The 22,753-nt window shown below is 42.9% G+C and overlaps 1 protein-coding gene and 1 long non-coding RNA gene across 3 annotated transcripts in view; one reads left to right on the top strand and one right to left on the bottom strand.

Moving 5' to 3' along the window:
* Positions 1-3,551: 3,551 nt before the first annotated feature.
* Positions 3,552-16,058, bottom strand: LOC124872270. Its single transcript, XR_007039237.1, has 3 exons — positions 15,920-16,058; positions 15,581-15,677; positions 3,552-3,819 (listed from the first exon to the last, which is right to left on the bottom strand). It is a non-coding gene; the product is annotated as an uncharacterized LOC124872270 (long non-coding RNA).
* Positions 16,059-20,230: 4,172 nt separating this feature from the next.
* Positions 20,231-22,753, top strand: part of auh (AU RNA binding protein/enoyl-CoA hydratase) — a 45,284-nt gene continuing 42,761 nt past the window's right edge. Inside the window, exon 1 of one of the 2 annotated variants that reach the window (XM_047373279.1) lies at positions 20,231-20,467. In XM_047373279.1, the coding sequence (XP_047229235.1) occupies positions 20,269-20,467 (199 nt within the window). In that variant the 5' untranslated portion in view covers positions 20,231-20,268. The remainder of the gene's footprint in view (positions 20,468-22,753) is intronic. The other variant, XM_047373278.1, reaches the window with a different exon arrangement.

Here is a 22,753-nt window from a genome sequence, read left to right as displayed (position 1 = left end):
CCTAGAACAATGTTGAAGTTATTGTGTGAAAGCAGAGGCCCGGCCCTACGAACTGACTGAAAATTGTGACTTTAGAGCAAAATCTGTGGCCGTGAGTGCCAGTTAAAAATAATTTTTTCCTGAAAAAATCTCCTTTGTACACTAGTTAAACTGCCATCTCCAGAGTGTGATTTTCTTGCAAACTTTGTGTCGCTTGGAGTGTAATTTTAGAGAAACCGTAGCAGTTATCAACAAACCGTTTTCACTTCCGAAAAGCCGGCGGATTTTTCTATAAACTGAAAGTCAAACTGTGTTTCTAGGTGAAAGTATGGCGATACAGTAGAGCCTCAAAAACAGTGAATTTTGAGGATTCCTCCACCCCTGACTCCATTCATTCCTATGGGGATTTGGGGGGGGGGGGGGTTTTCGTTAATTACGTTGCCATGGTAACTCGAAACGCCAATAAAAGTAATAGCACACCTCCCGGGACCGAGCCGGACGTTTTGATGTATATATTGTGGGGGTGCGCGCTGCGGTTCGGGCTGCATTAACGGAGATAGGTTTTGACCAGGTGAATAATAATAGGTGCCTGCCATGCATTGCTATGGCAGGCCCCAATTAATCAACTGTTTACCTCTAAAGCTGCTCATCATATATTATCATTTGAAACAGTCAGTCAGTCAGTCATTTTCTACAGCTTATCCCGTAGTGGGTTGCGGGGAAGCTGGTGCCTCTCTCCAGCAGTCTATGGGTGAGAGGCAGGGTACACACTGGACAGGTCGGCAGTCCATCGCAGGGCAACACACAAACAACCATGCACACACTCAGTCATACACCTAAGGGCAATTTAGAGAGACCAATTAACCTAACAGGCATGTCTTTGGACTGTGAGAGGAAGCCAGAGTACTGGGTGAGATCCCACACATGCACAGGGAGAACATGTAAACTCCATGCAGAAAGACCCCCAGTCGGGAATCAATACCCAGACCTTCTTGCTGCAAGGCAACAGTGCTACCAACAGGCCACCGTGCAGCCCCTCACTTGAAACAAAAAATATTTATTAGCTAATTATCTTTTTTTTTTTTTTTTAAGATATTTTTTCGGCACTAGTGGCCTTTATTAACTTTTTGACAGTAGGTAGACAGGAAAGAGGGATAAAGAGAGGGGGAGACATTCGGCAAATGTCGCCGGGTCCGGGACTCGAACTCGGGACAGCTGCTTCCAGGGCTGTAGCCTCTGTATATGGTCGCGTGCTTAACCCCTACACGATTAGCGCCGCGCCCAGCTAATTATCTTTTAAATGGAATAATGCCATTTGCGGGACTGAAGGTGTAGTGCAATTTTCTTCACAACTTCTCCACACGTCATTAGACTGATTTAAATAAATGGTCCGTTCTTCTAAGCAATAGAACAGAACACAAACCATTTCCTGGAATTCCTATTGCCTGGATAAAACAATTCTTGGGCCTTTAAATTATGTGGCTTTGGGTGGAAAAGGGGTTAAAGTGGCCACATGGCTTCAGCAAGCAGCCTAATTGATTTAGCGTAGAACATCTAGGTCCTGAGCAATGAAGCAAAACTATGAGTTATCTCGTGTCTGGTCATGCATCTCCCGTAGCATTTATCATTAAATGAGTCAGTGACTGCGGCAAGTCAGTGACTCAATGCAATCTGCTGGGTTTCCTTAGATTGATTTTTTTATAACCAATTTGAATAATAAACTGAATCTGACTGCACTGTTTGATAGTTAGGATTAAATGATATGTATGTATCTGACTTAAAATCTGTATGATTTGATTGAAGTGCCTTGAGATGACATGTGTTGTGAATTGGATTGGCACTATATAAATTAAACTAAATTGAACTGAACTGAAACTGAATTTAATTGAAGTTTCCACCAAGTTACAAAAGTAACAGGTGGCTCACCAGCATATTGCAGGATAGGCGGCAGACCTGGTACTCATCTTTGTTGCCAATGAGTTGTGTTAGTATCAAACACTGGAGACGATGATGACAGCTTGTTTCATTTCTGCCAAACTGCTCTGTTGTGGATATTCTAATCAAAGTGGGAGAGAAGACAACTCATTAACAAGAGAAAGACCGGACTTTGTCTTTATAAGTTTATTCAAAGGTATACAGCGTTTGAAGACCCTGTCACTGAGCTAGTCAGTGAAGCAGAGCCCCAAACAGAATTTACAGACAGTATTTATACCTGTATGTGGGTGTTCTATCAACTTAAAAGAGTTTGGAAATATAGCCCCTAGACCCCTCCCCGGGTCAGAGGTAACAAAGTTATTTATGAGGGCACCCATCTACCATCCCTTGAGATACAACACTTCAGGGAGTGTTAACCATAAACTCTCCTGATAATGAATTTAGAACCCATCTACTCTAAGTAACCAAACACAGAGGTCATAGGGGAGAGGGGTAAAAAGAAGGTCAGAGCATTAAAAGAATTTTCCACAACACTCCTTTCTTCTGATCACAAGATAATCACATAACTAAAGGAAAATTCTACAAAACCATCACCCAAGATTATACTCAAAGTAAAACTAAGAAAATAATATACAACAAATACATGTGTTATTCCCATGGTCTTTTCTCTAAGATCTAATGTTCTCAAATTACTAGCAAAACAAAGGTTGAAATAAGAAGGATAACAACACTTTAAAATAATAAATCTCCAAATCTCTATTTATACCACTAGAATGCTGAACATCAGTATTAACTCCCCAAACAGTTTAGAGTTATTACATCATCATAGCATCTTAGGCAATATAAAATCCATCCTCATCCATACCGTCTGTTATCTCAAATGCAGAATCACCATAGTCATTACAAACAGAAATTAAGTCTACATTCATATCAACTGTCAGCATGGAAACATTAATCAGTCTCTTTACCATTCTTTTAACCATTGGAATAATGCAACATGAAAGAAAAATCAAAATCAAAAATAAAAATAAAAGAATTACTCCAATCTTTATTAACCAGGATGTCCAACCACCAGTAATGAACCAGAACCAAGGATTCCAAGAGGAACCCATATTTTCTTTCTGTTGAGTCATCAGCAACTCTTGTAATTTATCATGGATACTTGTCATGTTGTTAGACACATCAGGAATAAAAGTGCAACATTGTTCCCCAATTAAATGACAAACACCACCCCTGTCAGCTAACAGGTAATCCAAAGCCATTCTATTTTGCAAACTCATAGTTCTTCTAGCCTGCTGCTCCTTGGTCAGAACAGTGAAACCTTCCTCACAGTTTGATGCATCAGTTGCCACCAGACATTATCAGCATGATTATGGTAGTCAGAGAAGTGAAGAATCTCTCATCAAATCAGCTGATGAGTATTATTGGCGTAATTATTCAGATTAGTCACAAATTGTCTTTGCTGTACCTTTTCCCAAATAAACACAGGAGTAATAAAAATACTTGCAATACCAATCACCAGCATCAGAACAGACCATCTTCCATACAGCTGCATCGTGACCATGAAGTGGAATGTCCTTTCTTCTGGTACTGAAAGCGAATAGTTTTTTTTCCTTTTTTTTTTTCAGAGAAAACAAATCATAAACAAAATAAAAAAAATCCTGCTGCCTCTCCTGAGTGGCTTCTGCGCTTCAAGCTGCCCTGTTACCAGTCTGGTACAGGGGTTCGGTGGTTGGAAGCCCCTCTAGGCAGGGGATTCAGAACCAGAAGCAGAATTTGAAACGGACCTCTCCACCGTTTGTCTCTCCAGTGACGTCTCCTGGTGTCCCTAATCAGCACCCACTGTCCTGGCTGGAACTGGTGCAGGGGACTGTCAGTTACTGGGGGTAAGGCAGCTTTCACCGTCTGATGGGATAGAGAGAGAGAACATGACAGAACCTTACAATATTCCAACATGGAATGTTCAAAATGAGCAGTTGTTAGTGTGCTTAGGTTAGTGCTCGGTCTTCCCTCGGTATTTGCAGGTCTCCCAAAAAGGATTTCAAAAGGACTCAAATTAGCTCGGGATCTATTTCTCATCCGCATATACATAAGAACCAGAGGGAGAGCTTTTGGCCCGGACAACCTTGTTTCGTCACAGCATTTAGCCAATTTATTCTTTATTTTTCCATTTTCTTGTTCTACTGCTCCACCTGATTGTGGGTGGTAAGCACAATGTGTCTTTAACTGGAAACCTAGAAGCCTACTAATTTACTGCAAAGCTTTGTTAACAAAATGTGTCCCGTTATTACTGGAAATCACCTCTGGGACCCCCCAACGGGGAAGAATCTCTGTCCACAAAGATTTTGCAACAGCACTGCTGTCTGCATGTTTTGTTGGAAACGCTTCAACATATTTAGAAAACATGCCACAACCACCAAACGATATTTCTTCCCTTCAGCAGGTGTCAACTCAATTAAATCCATCATCAAATGCTGAAATGGGAACTGTGGAGGCAAATGTGCTGCTTGTAATTGTTCAAGAACCCTCGAGGGGTTGTGAGAAGCACATATCAAACATCTTTTACAATAATTTTCAGCTACCACTGAAAACCCATGTGTATACCAATATTTTTTAACCATATCCAGCATTCTCCCTTTGGACACATGATCCAATCCGTGCGTCCATTTAGCAAACCAGGGAAAAAAATGTTTAGGCAGGCATGGTCTACCATCAGAAAAATGCCAGCCAGAACTGCTGTTAAAGATACAGCCAGCTTTTCGCCGTTTTTCTTTTTCCTGTGGAGTAGCAAAAGATTGCATTTCAGGAACAGTGACAGCATGCGGATCAGTCAGAAAAAGAAACGTTTCATCTGAGGGGAAAGGCCTCAAAGCCGCAGCCTTTGCTGCCGAGTCCGCTGCTGCATTACCCCTTGAAACAGAATCAGGCTGTCCTGTGTGCGCAGCACACTTAACTACAGCCAAATGCGCGGGTAACAAAATAGCATCCAAAAGATCAGACACTTGTCTAGCATTCAAAATAGGTTTTCCATCCAATTTCAAAAAGGAGCGATGTTTCCACAATGCCCCAAAATGATGCACCACTCCAAAACAATATCTCTAATCTGTGTAAATAGTCACAGTCTTTCCTTCTGCCAACTTGCAAGCCTCAGTTAGAGCAATTAATTCAGCTGTTTGAGCAGAGTAGTGCGCCGGCAAAGGACCTGAGCGCAAAACAGTTGAGTCGGAGCCCACTGCAAACCCTACTTGATTCAATCCCACAGCAGAATGGGAGGAAGACCCATCTATGTACAAAACAAGATCAGGGTTAGACAAAGGGGTGTCTTGCAAGTCAGGACGAGGGGTACAAACAACATTTAACACAGCTGCACAGTCATGACTCTCACCATCCTCCTCAGTAGGCAGAAGTGTGGCTGGGTTTAAAGTGTTACAACGTTTAATTGTAATGTTAGTCATATCCAGTGATATTGAGGTATACCTAAACCACCTTGCTGCTGATAGATGAGATGTCTTTTTTTCCAGGAGGATGATAGAAACAGAATGTGGAACAAAAACTGTCAGTGGATTATATCCAACAATGTCACGTGACGCTAACACTGCTTTCTCAGCTGCAGCAATAGCGCGCAAACAACCAGGTAAGCCGGCTGCAACTGCATCAAGCTTACTGGAATAATAAGCCACAGGTTGCAATTTATCACCATGGAATTGCAACAACACAGATGACATGAAACCAGATTTTTCATCCACCATTTGAATAAATGGCTTGTCAGAGTTTGGTAAAGCCAATGCTGGCGCAGAATACAGGGCTGTTTTTAAATCAATGAAAGGCAGTTCTGCCTCATCTGTCCATTGAATTTTGTCTGCAGCTGCCAGACTCTGCCCATATATTAAACTTGCCAATGGCGCTTCCAACTCAGAGTAATTCAGAATGTGAGCTCTGCAATAGCCTGTCATACCCAAAAATAACATCATTTGTTTCTTTGTGACAGGTTTTGGGATTTTCAGAACTGCTACAATGCGCTGAGGGGTCAGTTTTCTGCTTTTATGTGAGAGAACATGACCAAGAAATGTCACTTCTTCTTCCACAAACTGCATTTTAGATTTTGAAACTTTGTGACCCTTTTTATGAAGATGTTGAAGAAGTTTTAAGGTGTCATTCCTACATTGATCCGCGGATCCTGCTGATAATAATAAATCATCAACATACTGTGTAAGGACAGTTCCAGGAGACAGAGTCACATCAGCCAGAGAGTCCTTCAGAGCTGTGTTAAAAATAGTCGGACTCTCAGTGTAGCCCTGACAAAGACGGGTAAAACAATATGGCTTCCCATTAAACTCAAAAGCAAACTAATACTGACTGTCCTTGTGTACAGGGACAGAAAAAATGCATTTGCCATGTCTATCACTGAAAAATATTTAGCTTCTGGCGGAATTTGTGACAAAATTGTAGAAGGGTTCGGAACTGATGGCGCGCGGGCCACAACAGACTGGTTGACAGCCTGAAGGTCCATGACAAATCTCCATTTGTCAGGTACCCCAGGGGGCCTAATTTTCTTTTACAGGGAACAACGATGTTCTCACAGGTGAATTTGGACAGGGTACAATTACCTCAACTTTAAGGAGGGAATCAAAAACAGGAAGAATCCACTCCAAAGCCTCATTTTTTAATAAGTATTGTTTCTGACATGGCCTGTAGTTTGATTTAGGAATAATAACAACTGGCTCACAATCTGTAAGAAGACCAACATCATATTTGTGAGCAGCCCATGAATCAGGCAGCTTTGCAAGATCTGCGTCCGCAAAAGAAGCAGTAGCTAAAAATAGATGTGAATGTGAAATGTGAAAGCTGCACTGTACGATTACAGACAACAGTGGGACAATGTCTTTTGAAAGCATTTTGAGAAGGAGACACAAACACATATGGGACACCTAACAAAAAACCCCACATCTTTCCATTCCATATTTTCAGACTTGGCCAATGATAGATGCTCCGCCGAACCAGAAACTTGAAAGAAATGCTGCTGTTGAGAGGTCAAAGTCACAGATAAAGCTGCTGTGTGATCAGTCCAGTACATGTCAGAGAGGTGCACTCTCTCATTTGTAATTTTGTACCAACTGTCCTCATAGTCTAAATCTGGTCCATCAGATATATATGAAGTACAATGCAGATCATCTGCAGCCATTATATCACTGTCAGGTGTCACAGCATTTACTGCCAATGTGACAAAATGTTGAGGTATAGGACCAACTGGAAGCTTCCACTCATATGCATATAAGGGTTGATCTGGAGCCCAATGTACTGCAGTGTAGTCATAGTCAAAGTCCTTCTGAGTGTGAACTGTCAGTCCATCAGGGTTTGAAGTAATAGCAATAATCAATCTGCACATCAAATCTCTACCCGTCAAATTTAAAGGACACAAAGGAGACACCAAAAAAGAATGTTTTAACTGTACTCCCTGCGGAGTGGAACACTTTAGAGGAACAGAAAAACTTTCCCTAACTGTTTCACCTGAAGCAGAGACAGAATGAGCATAACAACCACTTAGTTTTGGCTGCTCTTTGATACATTTAGCTGATAAAACAGAGTGTGCCGCTCCCGAATCAACAACAAAAGAAATTTCTTCACCCATCACCATCATAGAAAACATAGGCATTCTTTTAAAAGCTGGGTTCTGTGTATGGAGATACGTGCCTGGTAAAACTACGGAGGCACCTTCTAAGTGTATTATGACCTCTATAACCAACCTATGTAAATCAGTATCATCAGGCAACCATGTGTGTGTGTGTGAAACCTCACGCTCCTTGAAAGATCCCTGCCCAATGCGAGTGGCAGCCAGAGTCCCCCCCCCCCACCCGTCATTTGCCGCTGTTAGGCAACAGCTCACATCTTGCTCTTACACTTCTCTCTTTCTCCTTTTTTTCACCCAACTACACTGTCCCCCAGCAGCACCTCTGAAGGAGTAATAGCAATCATAGAAGCACATTAACATTCACATCTGGTCTATATGAACTTGTAAACACAAAATAATCCTTATCCATTCTGTACAGGAGTGGGAGGAGGCAAAAGCATGAACAGCAATTCATGGGGTTTATAATATAATTTTACAATACCACCGGTGCAGCTCATAAAAAACAACTTCAGGTGCCAGAGCTCCAGTGTGATCAGTATTAGGGAACAGGCCATTTACTCCAAGGGTGATAATCTGCAAATCTGTGGCAGCAGAGTGAGTCAGTAGGTGAAAGAGTGCATTAGGAACCGATCTGAGGACGACACCTAAGACCTTTTGGCATTAGTGAGAAAATACATGCTGTAGTCTTTTAAAGTCAACCACAAAGCATTAACCTTTCAGCTTGCTGTATTCAAGACGCTTATTTTAAAAAGTATTTATCACTAAACATTATAAGAAACTCATGTACCCAGCTGGTACCTTGCCCGCTTCATGTTGGGAAGCTTGTGGACATGTTTAAGGTGCAAACGTATGGGCACATTTAACATTTCTCCACCGCAGGAACTCTCGTTTTTGAAAAGGTTTAGTTCGCGTGTCTTTGAACTTTGGTGTTTTGTTGAGCATAAATGCGCATTTCCACCAGTTTTGGGAACCAAGCATGAGTTATCAACAATCGGAGTTACACAGCGTGGTAGAGAGGCAGTGGAGCTTGCTGAGCTGTGCGCAGTGTTTCTTTTAATGTTAAAAGAGAGCATCCATAAACTACAATTAATCCTAATGAGACACTGACTCTGTGCAAGAACAATGGTATGTTTTCATTTTATTTCAGCGTCCGAGAGTGTAACAGAAACTAGTTATACAATGGGTGTTTAGTGTGTTTTTGTAAACATATTTCTATTTCATCCCTACTGACCGCCAGAGGCAGTGCTTCAAGCACTGAATGATCATTCTTGCGCATGCGCAGGTCGAGAAATTAATAACAACATGGTCACATGTGACCTACCGGTGGCTCACGTGAGTCTATATAGTCACATGACACCGGGAGCCCAGTCCCTTCCTTCTTCTTGCGCGCAGGTTGATGAATGCAGGTGTTGACTTGTGTTTGTTTGTTCCTCGTTTCTCTTGCTGCTTGCTGCCGGGAGCCTCGTGATCGTTTGTGGTCGGAGCTGCGGATGGTTCTGCCCTCCAGAGGCTGCGCAAGTTACCTTTTCTTCCAGGGTTTCTGGTAAGTTTGTTTGGCTCGCCGGTAGCGATTCTGCTCGTGCTGAGTCCGTTCATTCCTTTATACGTTGCTATTCCTGATTGTCTGACTCGCCGGTGGCGTTTTCTGCTTGTGTTGAGTCTATTTACTTTCTTCGGCAGTAGTTTGCTGCTCGCTTTGATTTGGCTCGCTGGTGGCGTTTTCCTCTGCTCGAGCCAACCGGCGCAGGCCCCTGGGACTGTCCACTAGAGAGGACCAGCTTTCTACAGAGCTGGCCCAGGTGAAGGCCCTCCTTCAGTCTCTCTGGGTGGATGGTGGCTGCAGTGAGTCTTCCCCTCCTGAACAGGGCAGGTCCTCGCATTGCTAGGATGATGTTATTTCGGTTGCGGCCTCAGGCACCCTCTTTCGAGAGGCCTTTCTGGAATTGGGCTCCCGGACCTCAGGTTCGGGCTCCGGTGCCTCTCTAGGAGGTGTGGGGGAACCGGTGTCTGCAGCTATTAAAACGGCTCTGGGCTGTTTGCAGCTGGACGTTCCCCTGGCCCAGCCTGCTCCATCTAGCGCCTTCTTTAGGTGTCGTGATGCCAAGGCTGCCTTTGTTGTTCCTCTCTCAGCGAAGTACGTCCAGGAGCTGCATGCTTGCTGAATGGACACAAGGGCCTTTTCCCGACCGACAGCGGATGGCAGGGCCCTGGCTACCATGCAGGAGGCGCCCAAGTTTGGGTTGGGCTGCATGCCCCCTGTCGAGTCTGCCATTGCCTCCTTCATCGTTCCTCCCTATTAGGCGTTGAGGCCTAATGCCCCTTGTCCATGACACCGCAATGCCGTGTCACAGACAATTTGCTGTGTAGGGCCTACGACCCGGATGGGCCGCATCGGGAACTCACTCTCCCATCTAAGGTTGGGCCTCTCTTGTTCGTTGGAGTCAGTTCCCTTGGACCAGTCGACTCAGGGCTTGTTGAATGCATTTCTGCAGGCCTTTGCCCTGATGACGCAGGAGCTTGGACGCACGCTCTCTACGCTGGTCCATGCTTGGCACCAGGTGTGGCTGGCGCAATTGCCCCTAACCGAGCCTTGCAGGAGAAAGCTGAGGGCTCTTCCTGTGGTTCCAGGGGAACTCTTTGGTTCCGCCGTGCTGGAGGCCTTGGAGCATACAGCCCAGGCCTCAAGAACACGGCAGCAGCTGGCGAGTCTCCATAGACCTCCCCGCCGGCCAGTTGCTGCTGGGGCAGCTGGGGGCTCGTTCCGGATTTCCCTCCCCCATCCTGTCCCTTTCTTGGGTTCCACGAGCAAAGCTCCTAGACCGAGATCAGCTAGGGCCCAAGGGGACCATGGTGGGGTCCAGGGTTTGGGCCCGGTCAGCATTTCCCCAGGCCCTCTGGGGGCCAGGGGGCCCGCCGGTGATGTTCTGGAGCCGGCGTTCGGGTTTTTTTCCCCGGGCCAGCTCAGTTATTGGGCTGTTCATGACTCTGTGGTGTTGTCCACTCTGTCCCGGGGCTACCGTCTTCAGTTTCGCCACCAGCCTCCTATCCTCAGCCGAGCTAAGATGACGGTCATCTGCGACCTGATGAAGGCTCAGGCCCTGGACCAGGAGATCTGCAACTTGCTGGCCAAGGGTGCGATTGTTCCAGTGGACCCCCTGCGGGATCCAGGGGTTTTTTATTCAGTTTATTTTCTAGTTCCCTAGAAGACTGGACACTGAACACTTTCCTCAAGGTTATGCCTTTCCACATGTTGACCACCCAGGAGGTCCTGCAAGCGATCTCCCCGGGAGACTGGTTCACAGCTATCAACCTGAAGGACGCCTATTTTCATGTCTCCATTGCTCCGGATCATTGGCGGTTTCTCCGCTTTTCCTTTCACGGGAGGCCCTTCCAGTTCCGGGCTCTTCCCTTTGGTCTTTCCCTTTCTCCTCGGGTGTTAAACCCGGTGTGTGGCAGCGGCCCTTTCCCCCCTGCACGGGGACTGCGGATCCTGCCCTATTTGGATGACTGGATAATTTGTGCGGTAACCCGCGATCAGGCAATCCAAGACACCCGGACGGTGCTCGCCCACATACGTCAGCTGGGTTTGAGAGTGAACCTGGAGTAGAGCAGCCTGATCCCCTCCGAGGTGACTATTTTCTTAGGCGTTGTTCTAGATTCTGATTCCATGACCGCCTGTCCTTCTCCTCGGCACGTCGGCTATATTCTGGCCATGCTTCCGAGCTTCCGTCCTGGCAGGGCTCCACGGTTTGTGGACCTGTTAGCCTCAAGAGATGCGGTTCACTGTCCCCTCTGGTTTTCCCTGATGGATAGTGCCAGTCCTCTGGGCTGTGGCGCACGAGTGGCCCCGGACCCTTCTCTACACCTTTCCTCCATTTCCCCTGATCCCCCAGACGCTTCTGAGGGCTTTTCAGGACAGGCATGAGCTTCTGCTGGTAGAAGCTCGAGCCCCCTTTTGGCCGGGGAGGCCCTGGTTTCCTTTGCTGCGCAGGCTCTGCTCCAGCTCGCCAATGCACCTCCCACCAGGAGAGACCTCCTCTCTCAGATGGAGAGCTGGATTCTCCGATCCGGGCCGCCTGAAACTCTGGCTTTGGCCTCTACAGGTGCTGGCTCTGCCTTCTCCCATTATGGGGGCAGGGTTGGACAGACCATGACTGGCACATGGGCACCGTCCACGCGGGCCGCATATGGTGCTAAGTGGGCGATCTTTGCTGGCTGGTGCCGTGGTAAGGGACTGGACCCTATTCGATGTCCTGTTTCCCATTTACTGTCCTTCCTTCAGGAGTTGCTGGATCTGGGGCGATCCCCTTCCACCTTGAAGGTGTATGTGGCAGCCATTTCCCGTTGGCATGTTGGGTTTGGTGGTTGCTCTGTTGGCCGGCATGGGGATGTCGTGCTGTTTCTGAAGGGTGCCAGGCGCTTGTGTCGACCCAGGCGCCCTGTGGCCCCTACGTGGGATTTATCGCTGGTGCTTGCGGCCCTTCAGTCTCCCCCTTTTGAGCCCGTTACGGGGGCGGACCTCAAGTGGCTCTCCCTGAAAACCACCTTCCTGTTGGCCATGGTTTCTGCCAAACAGGTGGGGGAATTGCATGCTCTGTCTGTGTCTGAACCATGTTGTTAGTGGAATCCGAATGGCTCCGGTGTTACGTTGTGGACTAACGCTTCCTTTGTTCCTAAGGTGCCTGCAGTGGCTGGCAGTGTGCTGCCGCTCCGGCTTTCCCGATTTAATCCTGGTGCCCCCTCTGAGCCTCTTTGCCCTGTCCGAGCGCTTGAGGCGTATGTCCGCTCCTCGGCACCCATTTGTCGGACTGACTGTCTCTTTGTTTGTTATGCTGGCTCTCAGAAGGGTCAGGCCCTTTCTAGACAGCTGTTGGTATGTTGGATTGTGGAGATGATCTCTGTGGCTTACTCCTTGCAGGATTGGCCCCTGAAGGACGGCATACAATGTCACTTCACTTTTTCCCCAGTCTGAAAGGACGACAACAGGATCTGCATCCCGTGGTAACGTGCAGTGGTTAGCTGGAAGCTAACTGCTTGATGACTGTGGACGTTTCTTCAAACTTCATCGTCGCCCAGACAACTCCTCAACACGTTCATAAGAGGTTAGGTTTGGGCAGAATAATATAGAAGTGATTTAGATTGAAATGATCTAAACGTTTTTCATTTTATGAAGTTTGGTTTTGTTTGTGGGTTTTTAAAGTTAAGACAAACTTTATTTAAAGGGTGATTTTAAACACAGAAGATCGGCCATAACGCGGCGTACACGCTTATGCATTTTAACCCTTTTGTTGATGGTATTTTTAAAGGTGTGTGTTTGATTCTGGTGCTAAGCTATCAGCCTCCTTTGTTAGCTTCAACTGCTAACAAGTAAGGTGCTTGCTGCCCAATTATATTTAACAGAAAGGTTGTTAGTTTTCAAGCTAGTAAATAATAGTCCCTAAACATTATTTTACTAAATCTGATAACTAAGTAAACACCATTAAGCCCCATTTCTCCTGAAAGATTTGGTCTTTTCCAAAATATTCCCTTAATAATATTTCTTTAAATATTATTTTATAAATAAAGGCAGCTAATGAGACCCCGTTGAGAATTAGTCATCCAGAAGATTGGTTTTATTCAGCAGATCATTCTTAAAACATTATGTTATTAAAATAATATTTTATCTGATCTTGCATTGTGAATGGTTGTCTAAGTTAGTTCCAAGACTAACTTCACGTCACTTCCAGATTCTTCAAGATAATCCTTGGTTCTCAACATAAATAACATTGCATGGTAATATTACATCACTCTTTCGATCATGGTTTTCAATCATCTTTAATCAACTTGTTTATATTGAACATAGCCCATGAGTCTTCGTTATTCTTTAATTCTGCTTGGTAGTTTAGTTGGATTGTTTTAGCATAATAAAGAGTTTGTTGATTGAAATATGTTTGACTTTGAGTTGACTTATTTTTGTTAATAAATTCTTGTATTTTAAGAAATTGTGTGAATTCATTCCATGTGTGTGCAGAGTTTTTGCTGTTCAATAATGTCACAATGAGGTTTTGGTGTGGACAGAAGCGCAAACAAGAGCTCGGGCACAGCATTTCAATTAGTCTTCAGTTCATTCAAAATATCAAAACCGTAACAAAAACACACTGCAGGTACTGACCAGAGTCTGAATTCAAAACAACTTACTGACACTGCAGGAACATGGCAAGGACGAGGGTTGCGAGCGTGAATGAACAGGCAGAACAGAGTGTGAACAAACAGAGGAACCAGCAGGGAACAAAGAGCACAGACAAACTAATATACAGGGAGATGTGAGAGGAGAACAAAGGGCAGATAATCAAAGAGACACAGAACAGGTGTGGCAAGGAGACAGGGAGGCTGAAGGGACTGGTGGAACTGATTAACCAATAAAGAGAAACAAAGACCTAAGCAGAACAATAGACTAAACCAAAACATAAGAAATCTAGAATAACCAAGAGGTAAATGAAACAGAGGAACTGGAAGGAACAGAAGAATAACAAGAACCTAAGGCCTAAGCAAAAGGAAACCATAAAAAAACCCTGACTACAAGTAAACAAACAAACAAACACTGAAAGAACAAACTGAGAATGAAGCAGAGGACTAGAATAAAAGTAAACAATAACTCAAGCTGACCTAACAGGAAGAAGAACTGGAACACTAGAAACTAAACATAAAGAACTAAGCTAGACAGAACAGAATAAAAACACAGAAAGGGAATAACGATGAGGAGGAAAACAACAAAACACCAGGAGGCGGTAGCAGGAGCAAAACAGACTAATAAACATGTTAGAAACATCTAGACAAAATAAACCATCACAGAAACCATAAGACAAGGTCCAAAATGTCACTCCGTGACAAATAATGTCAGAGCTTGGCTCACACCTTTCTATTTTGTCCTAATACCATCACCTTACTGGGCTGGTATCCACAGGACAACCCTTAACAGACCGAAATATTATTTGATAAAATATTAAAATATTAATATTAAATATTAAATAATATTCTCAGATTCATAATCACTACATAAATAATGTTTATACTGTACATTTGTCTTCTTACAATAGAGTCTCATAACTCTATACAGCACTGGTTGCTTCTATTGTCTACAACTTCGACCCGCCCACAGGTGATATCGTGGTTATTGCAGAAAAACCAAGGGCCTGATCTTCAAAGATCCCAAATTGGGGGCGCTAAATTGCTTGCACAAAAAAAAAATTGCAATGGATATCGGGTGCTAAAGAGGTTCAGAAATTGCGTGTGCTACTGGCTGGCTGTTACTGCTCCTATTAGAACAAGAAGAAAAGCAAACAGATCCTCTGCTGTGTTGCTTGAAACATGGAGGGGTTTTTGCACTGCATCATTATAGATCCAGTTGCTGATTTTTTTTTTCCTTCTGTTCCATTCTGATCCTGCTTTTCTGGACTGTTACGGTTTATTAACCTTTATCATTGCTATTCACAGCAGCAACTGGAGAGACTGAATCGGAATAAGGCTGCAGATCCAATTAATGTCAGCCCTAGAGTTAACCCTAACCCTAACATGGGTAATATTTTTATAGAGATCTATCTATTAATCTAAAGAGCAAAAGAACTAAGCCAGTCCTAAATCAAATCCACATGAGCTGAATTCAAAGTGTCATAAAGCCACTTTTATTACCTTCAAGCCTCATGGTGTTAACGTGGACATGAAAAATAACATTTTGAAATAAAGATATAAAAGATTGTTAAAAACATAAAGACGTGATAAGTCCCTTTTAGACGTAAGTTTCCAATAAGCGTATTACTGGAAAAGTTTCCTTCAGAAAAATACATATTTTCTCAGTATTAGGCCTGGCCTCAACCAACCCATGCCAATTTAGTAATATTATCTTACCTTTTATCTGAATATATGTCAATATCTTCAAAAACTCAGTGTACTGACCAGTCATATACAGGGTCTCTACACAAACATTTAACAAATTGTCCATCAGGTAACATAAACTGTATGCGAAAATATGTGAAATACAAAAAGTCATCAGGCCTGAACTTGGAACGTGGAGTCTCCTGAAAGGCAACAAAAACAAGCTGTCTGTCTCCACCTTCATCACACAACAGGGGCAGATATGGATAGGAGATGGCAGAGGCTGAAAGAGAAAGCGAAAAGAAGCAGAAAATGTCAGCCATGAATGTGGGAAAATGTAATACCATCAGGAATTTATAAGTGCCCCGTTTATTACTTTAAAAAATTGAAATATGTCAGCAGATTTTGCACATACAGTATAATGTTGAAAATGTTACATATTAATCATTAATCTTAAACAGTAGCCTTCATCTAAAAAATAAGATAACAATGATGACCTACATTAGAATTAAGATATCAGCTTACTTAAGGAAGGATCCAGCAGGTCTTGATTTCTTCTTTGCTTGATTGGTTTGGTACTTCACAAGCCCTCTCATCAGCAGATCTTCTTCCTTTTGCCAGCCATCGCACGTAACCGTGTGGATTGACCTGCTTTAATGGTGGCTCGTTGCGTTTCAGAATAAATCCGGTTTGAAACCCTGCTTATTGCAAGGGAGTTCCTTTTAGCAGAAAGAATGTCCTTCATGTTGCTGAAGGCTCGCTCACATTCACTGGTAGACACAGCAATAGTGTTCACAGCTTCAGAAAGGGCTTCAGGCCTACCAGTGTCCTGAATCCCCTTAGCTCCTTGTATTCCCAAAATCCCTGGATACTTCCTCTTCTCTCTACTTTCAGCCTGTCACACAAATGGAGCAACTCTGCTTCACCATTCTGTATATATATGTATATATATGATGGTTCTTCAGCCAAACATTTGTTTGGCTGAAGAACCATCATATAATTGATCAGCTGGTCTTCATGTCTATGCAAGGAGCTTTGAGTGCTGACATGGGAGGAGGTTGGTGGAGTCCTACTTTTTATATTTTCTGCCATGCTGCAAAAAAACTGCCCTGCATTAATCTTCACTATTCTCTCATTTTCATGAAGAGCTCCATTTTTGAAAAACTTTTATTTCTGAGCTTGAAGAACAGCTTCTGTGTACAGCCCTGATGATGACGCCATGGATTCAAACACTCAAATCTGTCTGGCCAACAGCTTCTCTGTTTTAGGCAATGTCATGTCTCACCTCTGAAGCATTCTTGACAGATAACTGAGCTCTGTGAGGGCATCATACGTGACTCCAAGATTAAAAAACAAAGGATACAGAGGTGAGAACATCATAGAGTCCTTTGAATTTTGCTCTCTCTGTTGAATCCCTGCTCACACCATTAGCTGCAGAAGAAAAGTGCACATGGAGGACTTTGTAGCTCTAGGTGCACTGGAAAGAACTTTCACTTGAAGCTACCCAGCGAACAGCGAGGACATGTCCTATGACAAAAGATGCTGGTCAACGCTCTGTGCACAGTGATATAATTATCTCTGGTTCTTTGGTGAGGCGTGATATAGACTGTGCAGCTTGTCCAAAAAAAGTTGAAGTGGTTAAGTGCACTGACCTCCTTCAGGACATCTGCCACTGCCAATTATAGGCAATGATTTGAGCAGTGCCACATAAATCTGGAAAATCTTAAGCACAGCTGTGTAGCAACTCCTGCTATTCTGCTCAGCACAACATTAGCTCCATCACATGCAAAGGCTACTAAGAAGTTGCCCATAAACTGGTCATCAAAGCCATTTTTGTGAAAACATCCCAGCAGTGCCTTTGTGATATCATCTGCTCTGGTCCCATCCAACTCATATTTTTGACTATGTCCTCAACTATTTTCTTTTTCATGTCTGTTGAAACATGGTCAAAGATTTCAGCAGGTGTAAAACTCTTTCCATACTTTCTCCATTTAACTCTTGCAGTCTTACATCAGTTGGCATATCAGTAAAAGGACGCCCATGCTTAGCAATTTTGTAAGCTGTCATAAGTACTCAGGTTGTGTCATATTCAGCCTTGTGCATTTCTTGAATTTGTTTTTTTAATTTCATTGTCTGATGCCATCTTTTCAATCTCCACTGCTTTTATGGGATCTTGAATCTCTGTGCTCTTTGATTTTCTTCTGGAATGAATTTTGTTTTTTTGCCTTGTCATCACCAAATTCAGCAATTAAACATCTACTCCATTCACTTGACATTCTAAGCTGTTGCTCTGTCTGAGCACCCAGTGAGCCTACTTTGCGACACACCTTGCAGCCAAGGTTTCCGCCTTTGGCAATAAGCCAATTATTCTGTGAGCAAAAATACTGCATTTGATCCTTGGAACAACAGTCTGGCCACTGGTCATCTTGTCTTATGTTTTTGTTGCCTTCTCTTTTGGTGGCAGAATCAACAGCAAAAGGCGTTTGTGCAGCATCAGGTTCCCAGATGAATGCGCATGCGCTAACACTAGCTTGCCAAGTAAGTCCTCCTTTTTCATGTGTAGAGCCAGAGGACAGTTCAAGAGTGCTCCTGCTGTCATCCAACTCTGCTTCAGTTTGTGTCCTCTTTCAGCCCTATTGAAGCCAGGTCAACATGATCTGTTTTCCTCTTCTCCTCTCCTCTCCTCTCCTCTCTGACACAGACATACACCTACATCAACTTGAATGTACGCAAGCATAGTGCGGCAAAACAAATAGGCTACAAGCTGTAAACTGTAAAGAGGTCAGAAAGGATTTCCAGTACACACCGTGTGCTGTAAAAAAGTAACGGTATGCTGGGGGGTGAAACTTAAAAGTGCAGTTACTGTGTACCGCTGCATACCAGCCCACTTAAAGCACTGGGTGGAGGAGTATAAATACCTCGGTGTTCACCTGGACAGCAGACTAGAGTGGAGATACAACTGTGAACCCATCTACAAGAAGGGACAGAACAGACTATACTTTTTGAGGAAGCTTAGGTCCTTCAGTGCTTGCAAGAGGCTGCATGTATTCTATAAGTCTGTTGTGGAGAGTGTGATCTTTTCAGTTATGGTTGAGGTGCAAACACACCCTCCATTTCTGCTACCTGTATGACCCCTTCTCTTTTCCAATGGTTATAATCAGTCTGACAGAGAGAGTTATCCCAATCCTTGTGGTTTTTAGTATAACAATGACCATCAGTGGGAGCCTTTGTGGGGTTCCTTGAGACGACATTGTTGTAAATAAGCGCCGTTTAACTAAATAATCTGAACTGAAACTATCTGTGTAGTTATGCTGCTATAGGCTTAGGCTGCTGGAGGACATAATGACCACTTTCACCCTCTTCGCTACATTGTCACACTACTCTCCAATTTTGCATTATTTGTTCTTATTTCAGCTTTTAACCTTGTTCTCTCTATTCTCTTCCTAGAAGCTTTACCTGGCCTGGCTCTGTGTCTACCTGTGACACCTTTCTGGAGAGGGGAATCGCCCGAGCTTCTGCTGGCAACAACTTAATGCTCACCCTCTACCGATGATCCACATAGCCCTGTCTTTTAGTGTTTAACCCTTTCTCTCTCCTAGACATGGCGATTGACTGAGCTTAACTGTAACAAACTCTATGTGCTCTCTTTCAGACTCTTACCTTGAAAACTGGCTCAGAGTTTATCTGTTCTTTCTTTCTAGGTGAAATGACTAAAGGAGCTACATCCATTAACATTTACTTTGCCTTCCCATAGAAAGTACTCCTGGATCAGTGCTTCTGTGTTCATTTTCCTTCTCTGCTCTGTTCTCTCAAACCCCCAGTCGGTCGTGGCAGATGGCCGCTCACACTGTTAAAAGGGAGTTTTTCCTCTCCGCTGTCGCTACATGCATGCTCAGTATGAGGGATTGCTGCAACGTCAACGCCAGTGACTGTCCACTGTCTCTACATGCTCATCCGGAAGGAGGGAATGCTGCAAGTCACTGACTGGATGCAATCTGCTGGGTTTCCTTAGATAGAAAAACTTTTTATCCAATTTGAATAAAAAGCTAACTCCGACTGCACTGCTCAATGGTTAGGATTAATTGGAATGTATGTACCTGACTGTTGTGAAGTGCCTTGAGACAGCATGTGTTGTGAATTGGCGCTAAATAAAACTGAATTGAATTGAATTCTGCCATCATATGCTGGGTTAGCATCATTAGAGCCAGGGATTTGAAAAAGCTCAACAAGCTAATAAAGAAGGCTGGCTCTGTTCTGGGGAATCCTCTGGAGATCAATGTACAAAGAAGGATTCTTTATAAAATGAACATTATGGAGAACCCTGAGCCTCCTCTTCATGAGACTGCTGTACCACAACAGAGTGTCTTCAGTTAGAGGCGTCTTCAGATTTGCTGTAAGACAGACCACTACAGGAGATCTTTCCTGCAAACAGCCATCAGCATCTACAACGGCTCTTTGAAGAAACCTGCACAATATGAGCTACAACAACATTTAATTTCCCTTTGGGGTTAATGAAGAATTTTTGAATTGAATTGAATTTGAATGAAAGGGTTAAAATGGGAAGGAATGAAGCAAATGATAAGCAGGGTTGGTAGTGGATGTTAATCATTTCATGGTGGAAATACTGAAATGTCACAGATATAGTATGGAAAGAATACATGTAGCAAAATAGCAGAAAAAAAGTAGACAATATATTGAACAATTTGTTGAGAAACATATTTTATATTATATTTATATAATACATTATATTTAGAAATAAAATAAAAAAAGTTTGAAGAGATTTTGTTGGTACTGTTACTCTAGTCCAGTAGGTCGCGCTACCAAGCGCTAAAGAAATAGTAGAAGAAGGAGTAAGATAGCTGCGGTTCTTCAACATGGCTGCTGCAGTTGGGCGTTTAGCTCTGTGGTTAACCTGCCGAGTGCCTGTGGATCGGGACATAGCGCGCAGGGTGATTGCCCCGTACCTTTACTGGCGACGGCATAGAGAACGCCGCCCCGCAGTTACGACACGACAGTACAGCTCTGATTCAAAGGATGACCTGACGGTCCGGTATCTGGATGGTGAAGACGCGGGTAAGTATTGCTCAGGTGTCGTGCCAAGGTACTTATTCACGAGAGAATTTGTACCCCCTACGTCGGGAGCGCGCATTTTGTAGGAAGAGCGGACCGAGTTGTTTCCGCCTCAATTCTAACCAACTTGAGGTGAAAGTAGTGATGTTTTACATTTGTGAAATATGAGTGTCGATAGTTAATCGTTCAGTTTGTGGTTTACAACAGAAAATGACGCATTTATTGTTTTTACATGGTATTGGACGTGATTTGAACACGTTTGCCTAATTGGAGGATAATCACGTCAGTCCACTCGATTCATAAAAACATTAACGCTTGATAAACCACATTCTCAACATGTAAACTGATCTGCGATCATTTCCAGATAGAAGTTCGCCATATTTGTGTTTGCTGATAACAAAAACACACCTGAGTACATCACTGAACAGTTGTCTTATTATTTTCAAACACATTTTTCCTGCTAACCCATATTTTTGTTACTAGACCAGAAAAGTACATTTTTATTTACATTGTATTAGAATAGCATGTAGAAAATTATGTGCAGTCTTTTCAATACACTGATATAAATGACTAATTGGATTAACTCAATTTAATTGATGGCAGTTTTTCCATCCAATAAATTTTTGCTAGCTGAACCAATTTCACATATATGTGCATAGTGTCATTTTTTTTTTTTTTTTTTTTTGCGCCTTTATTTTTAAATTTTACAACAATAGGCAGACAGGAAACAGGGGAGAGAGAGAGAGGAAAGACATTCGACAAAGGTCTCCAGGTCCGGGACTCGAACCCTGGATGGCCGCTTCAAATACTGCAGCCTCTATACATGGGTCGTGCACCCAACCCCTATGACACCAGTGCACCGCGCCCAGTGTAATTTAATGGAGTCAATTAAACAAATTTTGTTCAGATACCTTTAAAAGGAAATAATCACATACACCAAGTGTGAAAAATGTTGGTTGGTTGAACTCAATACAATGTAATTCTGTGGGGCTACACTCAAAACAAAAATAACTTGTTCACAGAACGTAATAAAATTATGGAAAGAATTTTCACGTAAATAAAATGCAAGAAACAATTTTGTTTAGTGACCTCAATGTATTTATTTCGGCGAACATGATGTATTTGCGTTACTCTAACATAATTACTAAGGTTCAATTCTGGCTCCTGCTGTTCAACAGACATTTACCGCAAAGTGGAAACTTTAGTAGTTTTATTTTTAAATACACAAACCCAACAAGTCTTTGTGCCAACTACCTTCCTCACTCATGGTTTCTCTGTGGAACGGTCTAACAAAAACTAACACATAATGAACACTTAAAGATGGGAAACAACAACAGACTAACACACTAAAAGAATAATGCTAAACAAGCCAACAGATGATTAACAATGAACTTGAACTCTACCCGTAATCCTTTTCCCGAATCACTTGACGGACAGTTACCTGCAGCTGCTTGCTACAATACAGCATACAGGCTAAAACGTCAGTGTCCAATAATCTGTACATGATGTTTGTTTAAAGATAACCCCAATGAACATTTCTTAAGACTGGCTTCTTGGATTTTGATCAGGTAGCTACAAAAGCTCAAGTGGCAATTGAGAAATCTGTTTACAATATACATCACACATTACTGCCACCTACTGTTTTGGAGCTGTAAGCAGAGATGATTTGCAATCCTAACCCAATAGAATTAAGTCATTTTAAGATGAGTTATTCTAGTAAATTTTACATTGTTGTATTTTAAGTTAAAACTACATGTTTTAAATATGTTCAAACACAAAACATGAAATTATTAACTAGAAGCCACATGTTAGACTTAATATAAGGTAACAGACACCCGGTTTTCTTTTTTTGAGTGATTTGTCCCTGCATTGAATTAATTATTATTGTTATTCGTGTTCAACCAATTCATAAAATTTGAATAACCTAATGACAAATTAACTTGTTTGATCAACTCAATTTTATTTACTTATGAACAAACATGCAGACATTAGTCTTCTTCGTCTTATGATCTTTTTTGGCGGTTGGTAAACCAACTATAATGGTGCATTACCGCCACCAAATAGACATTCTGCGGGAATGTTCAAAGAGGGGGGACCGTTATAAAACTAAATAAATTTTGTGTTCGTGTAACAAAGACTGTTTCGATAATAAACATTTTAGATTTACAAAAAGAATAATAATTAATGCAAAGCTGAAGGGTTACATTTAGGTGAAGTAAATCAAAACTAGAAAATTTCGGAAGAAATTTAGATGGGGCCTGCCTCTTGGTGCGTGCTTCTGGGACCGGA

Source organism: Girardinichthys multiradiatus, chromosome 8, assembly GCF_021462225.1.
Source record: "Girardinichthys multiradiatus isolate DD_20200921_A chromosome 8, DD_fGirMul_XY1, whole genome shotgun sequence".
Classification (NCBI taxonomy): Eukaryota; Metazoa; Chordata; class Actinopteri; order Cyprinodontiformes; family Goodeidae; genus Girardinichthys; species Girardinichthys multiradiatus.
Note: the sequence above shows the minus strand (reverse complement) of the source record. Positions and strands in the feature narration are given on the sequence as shown.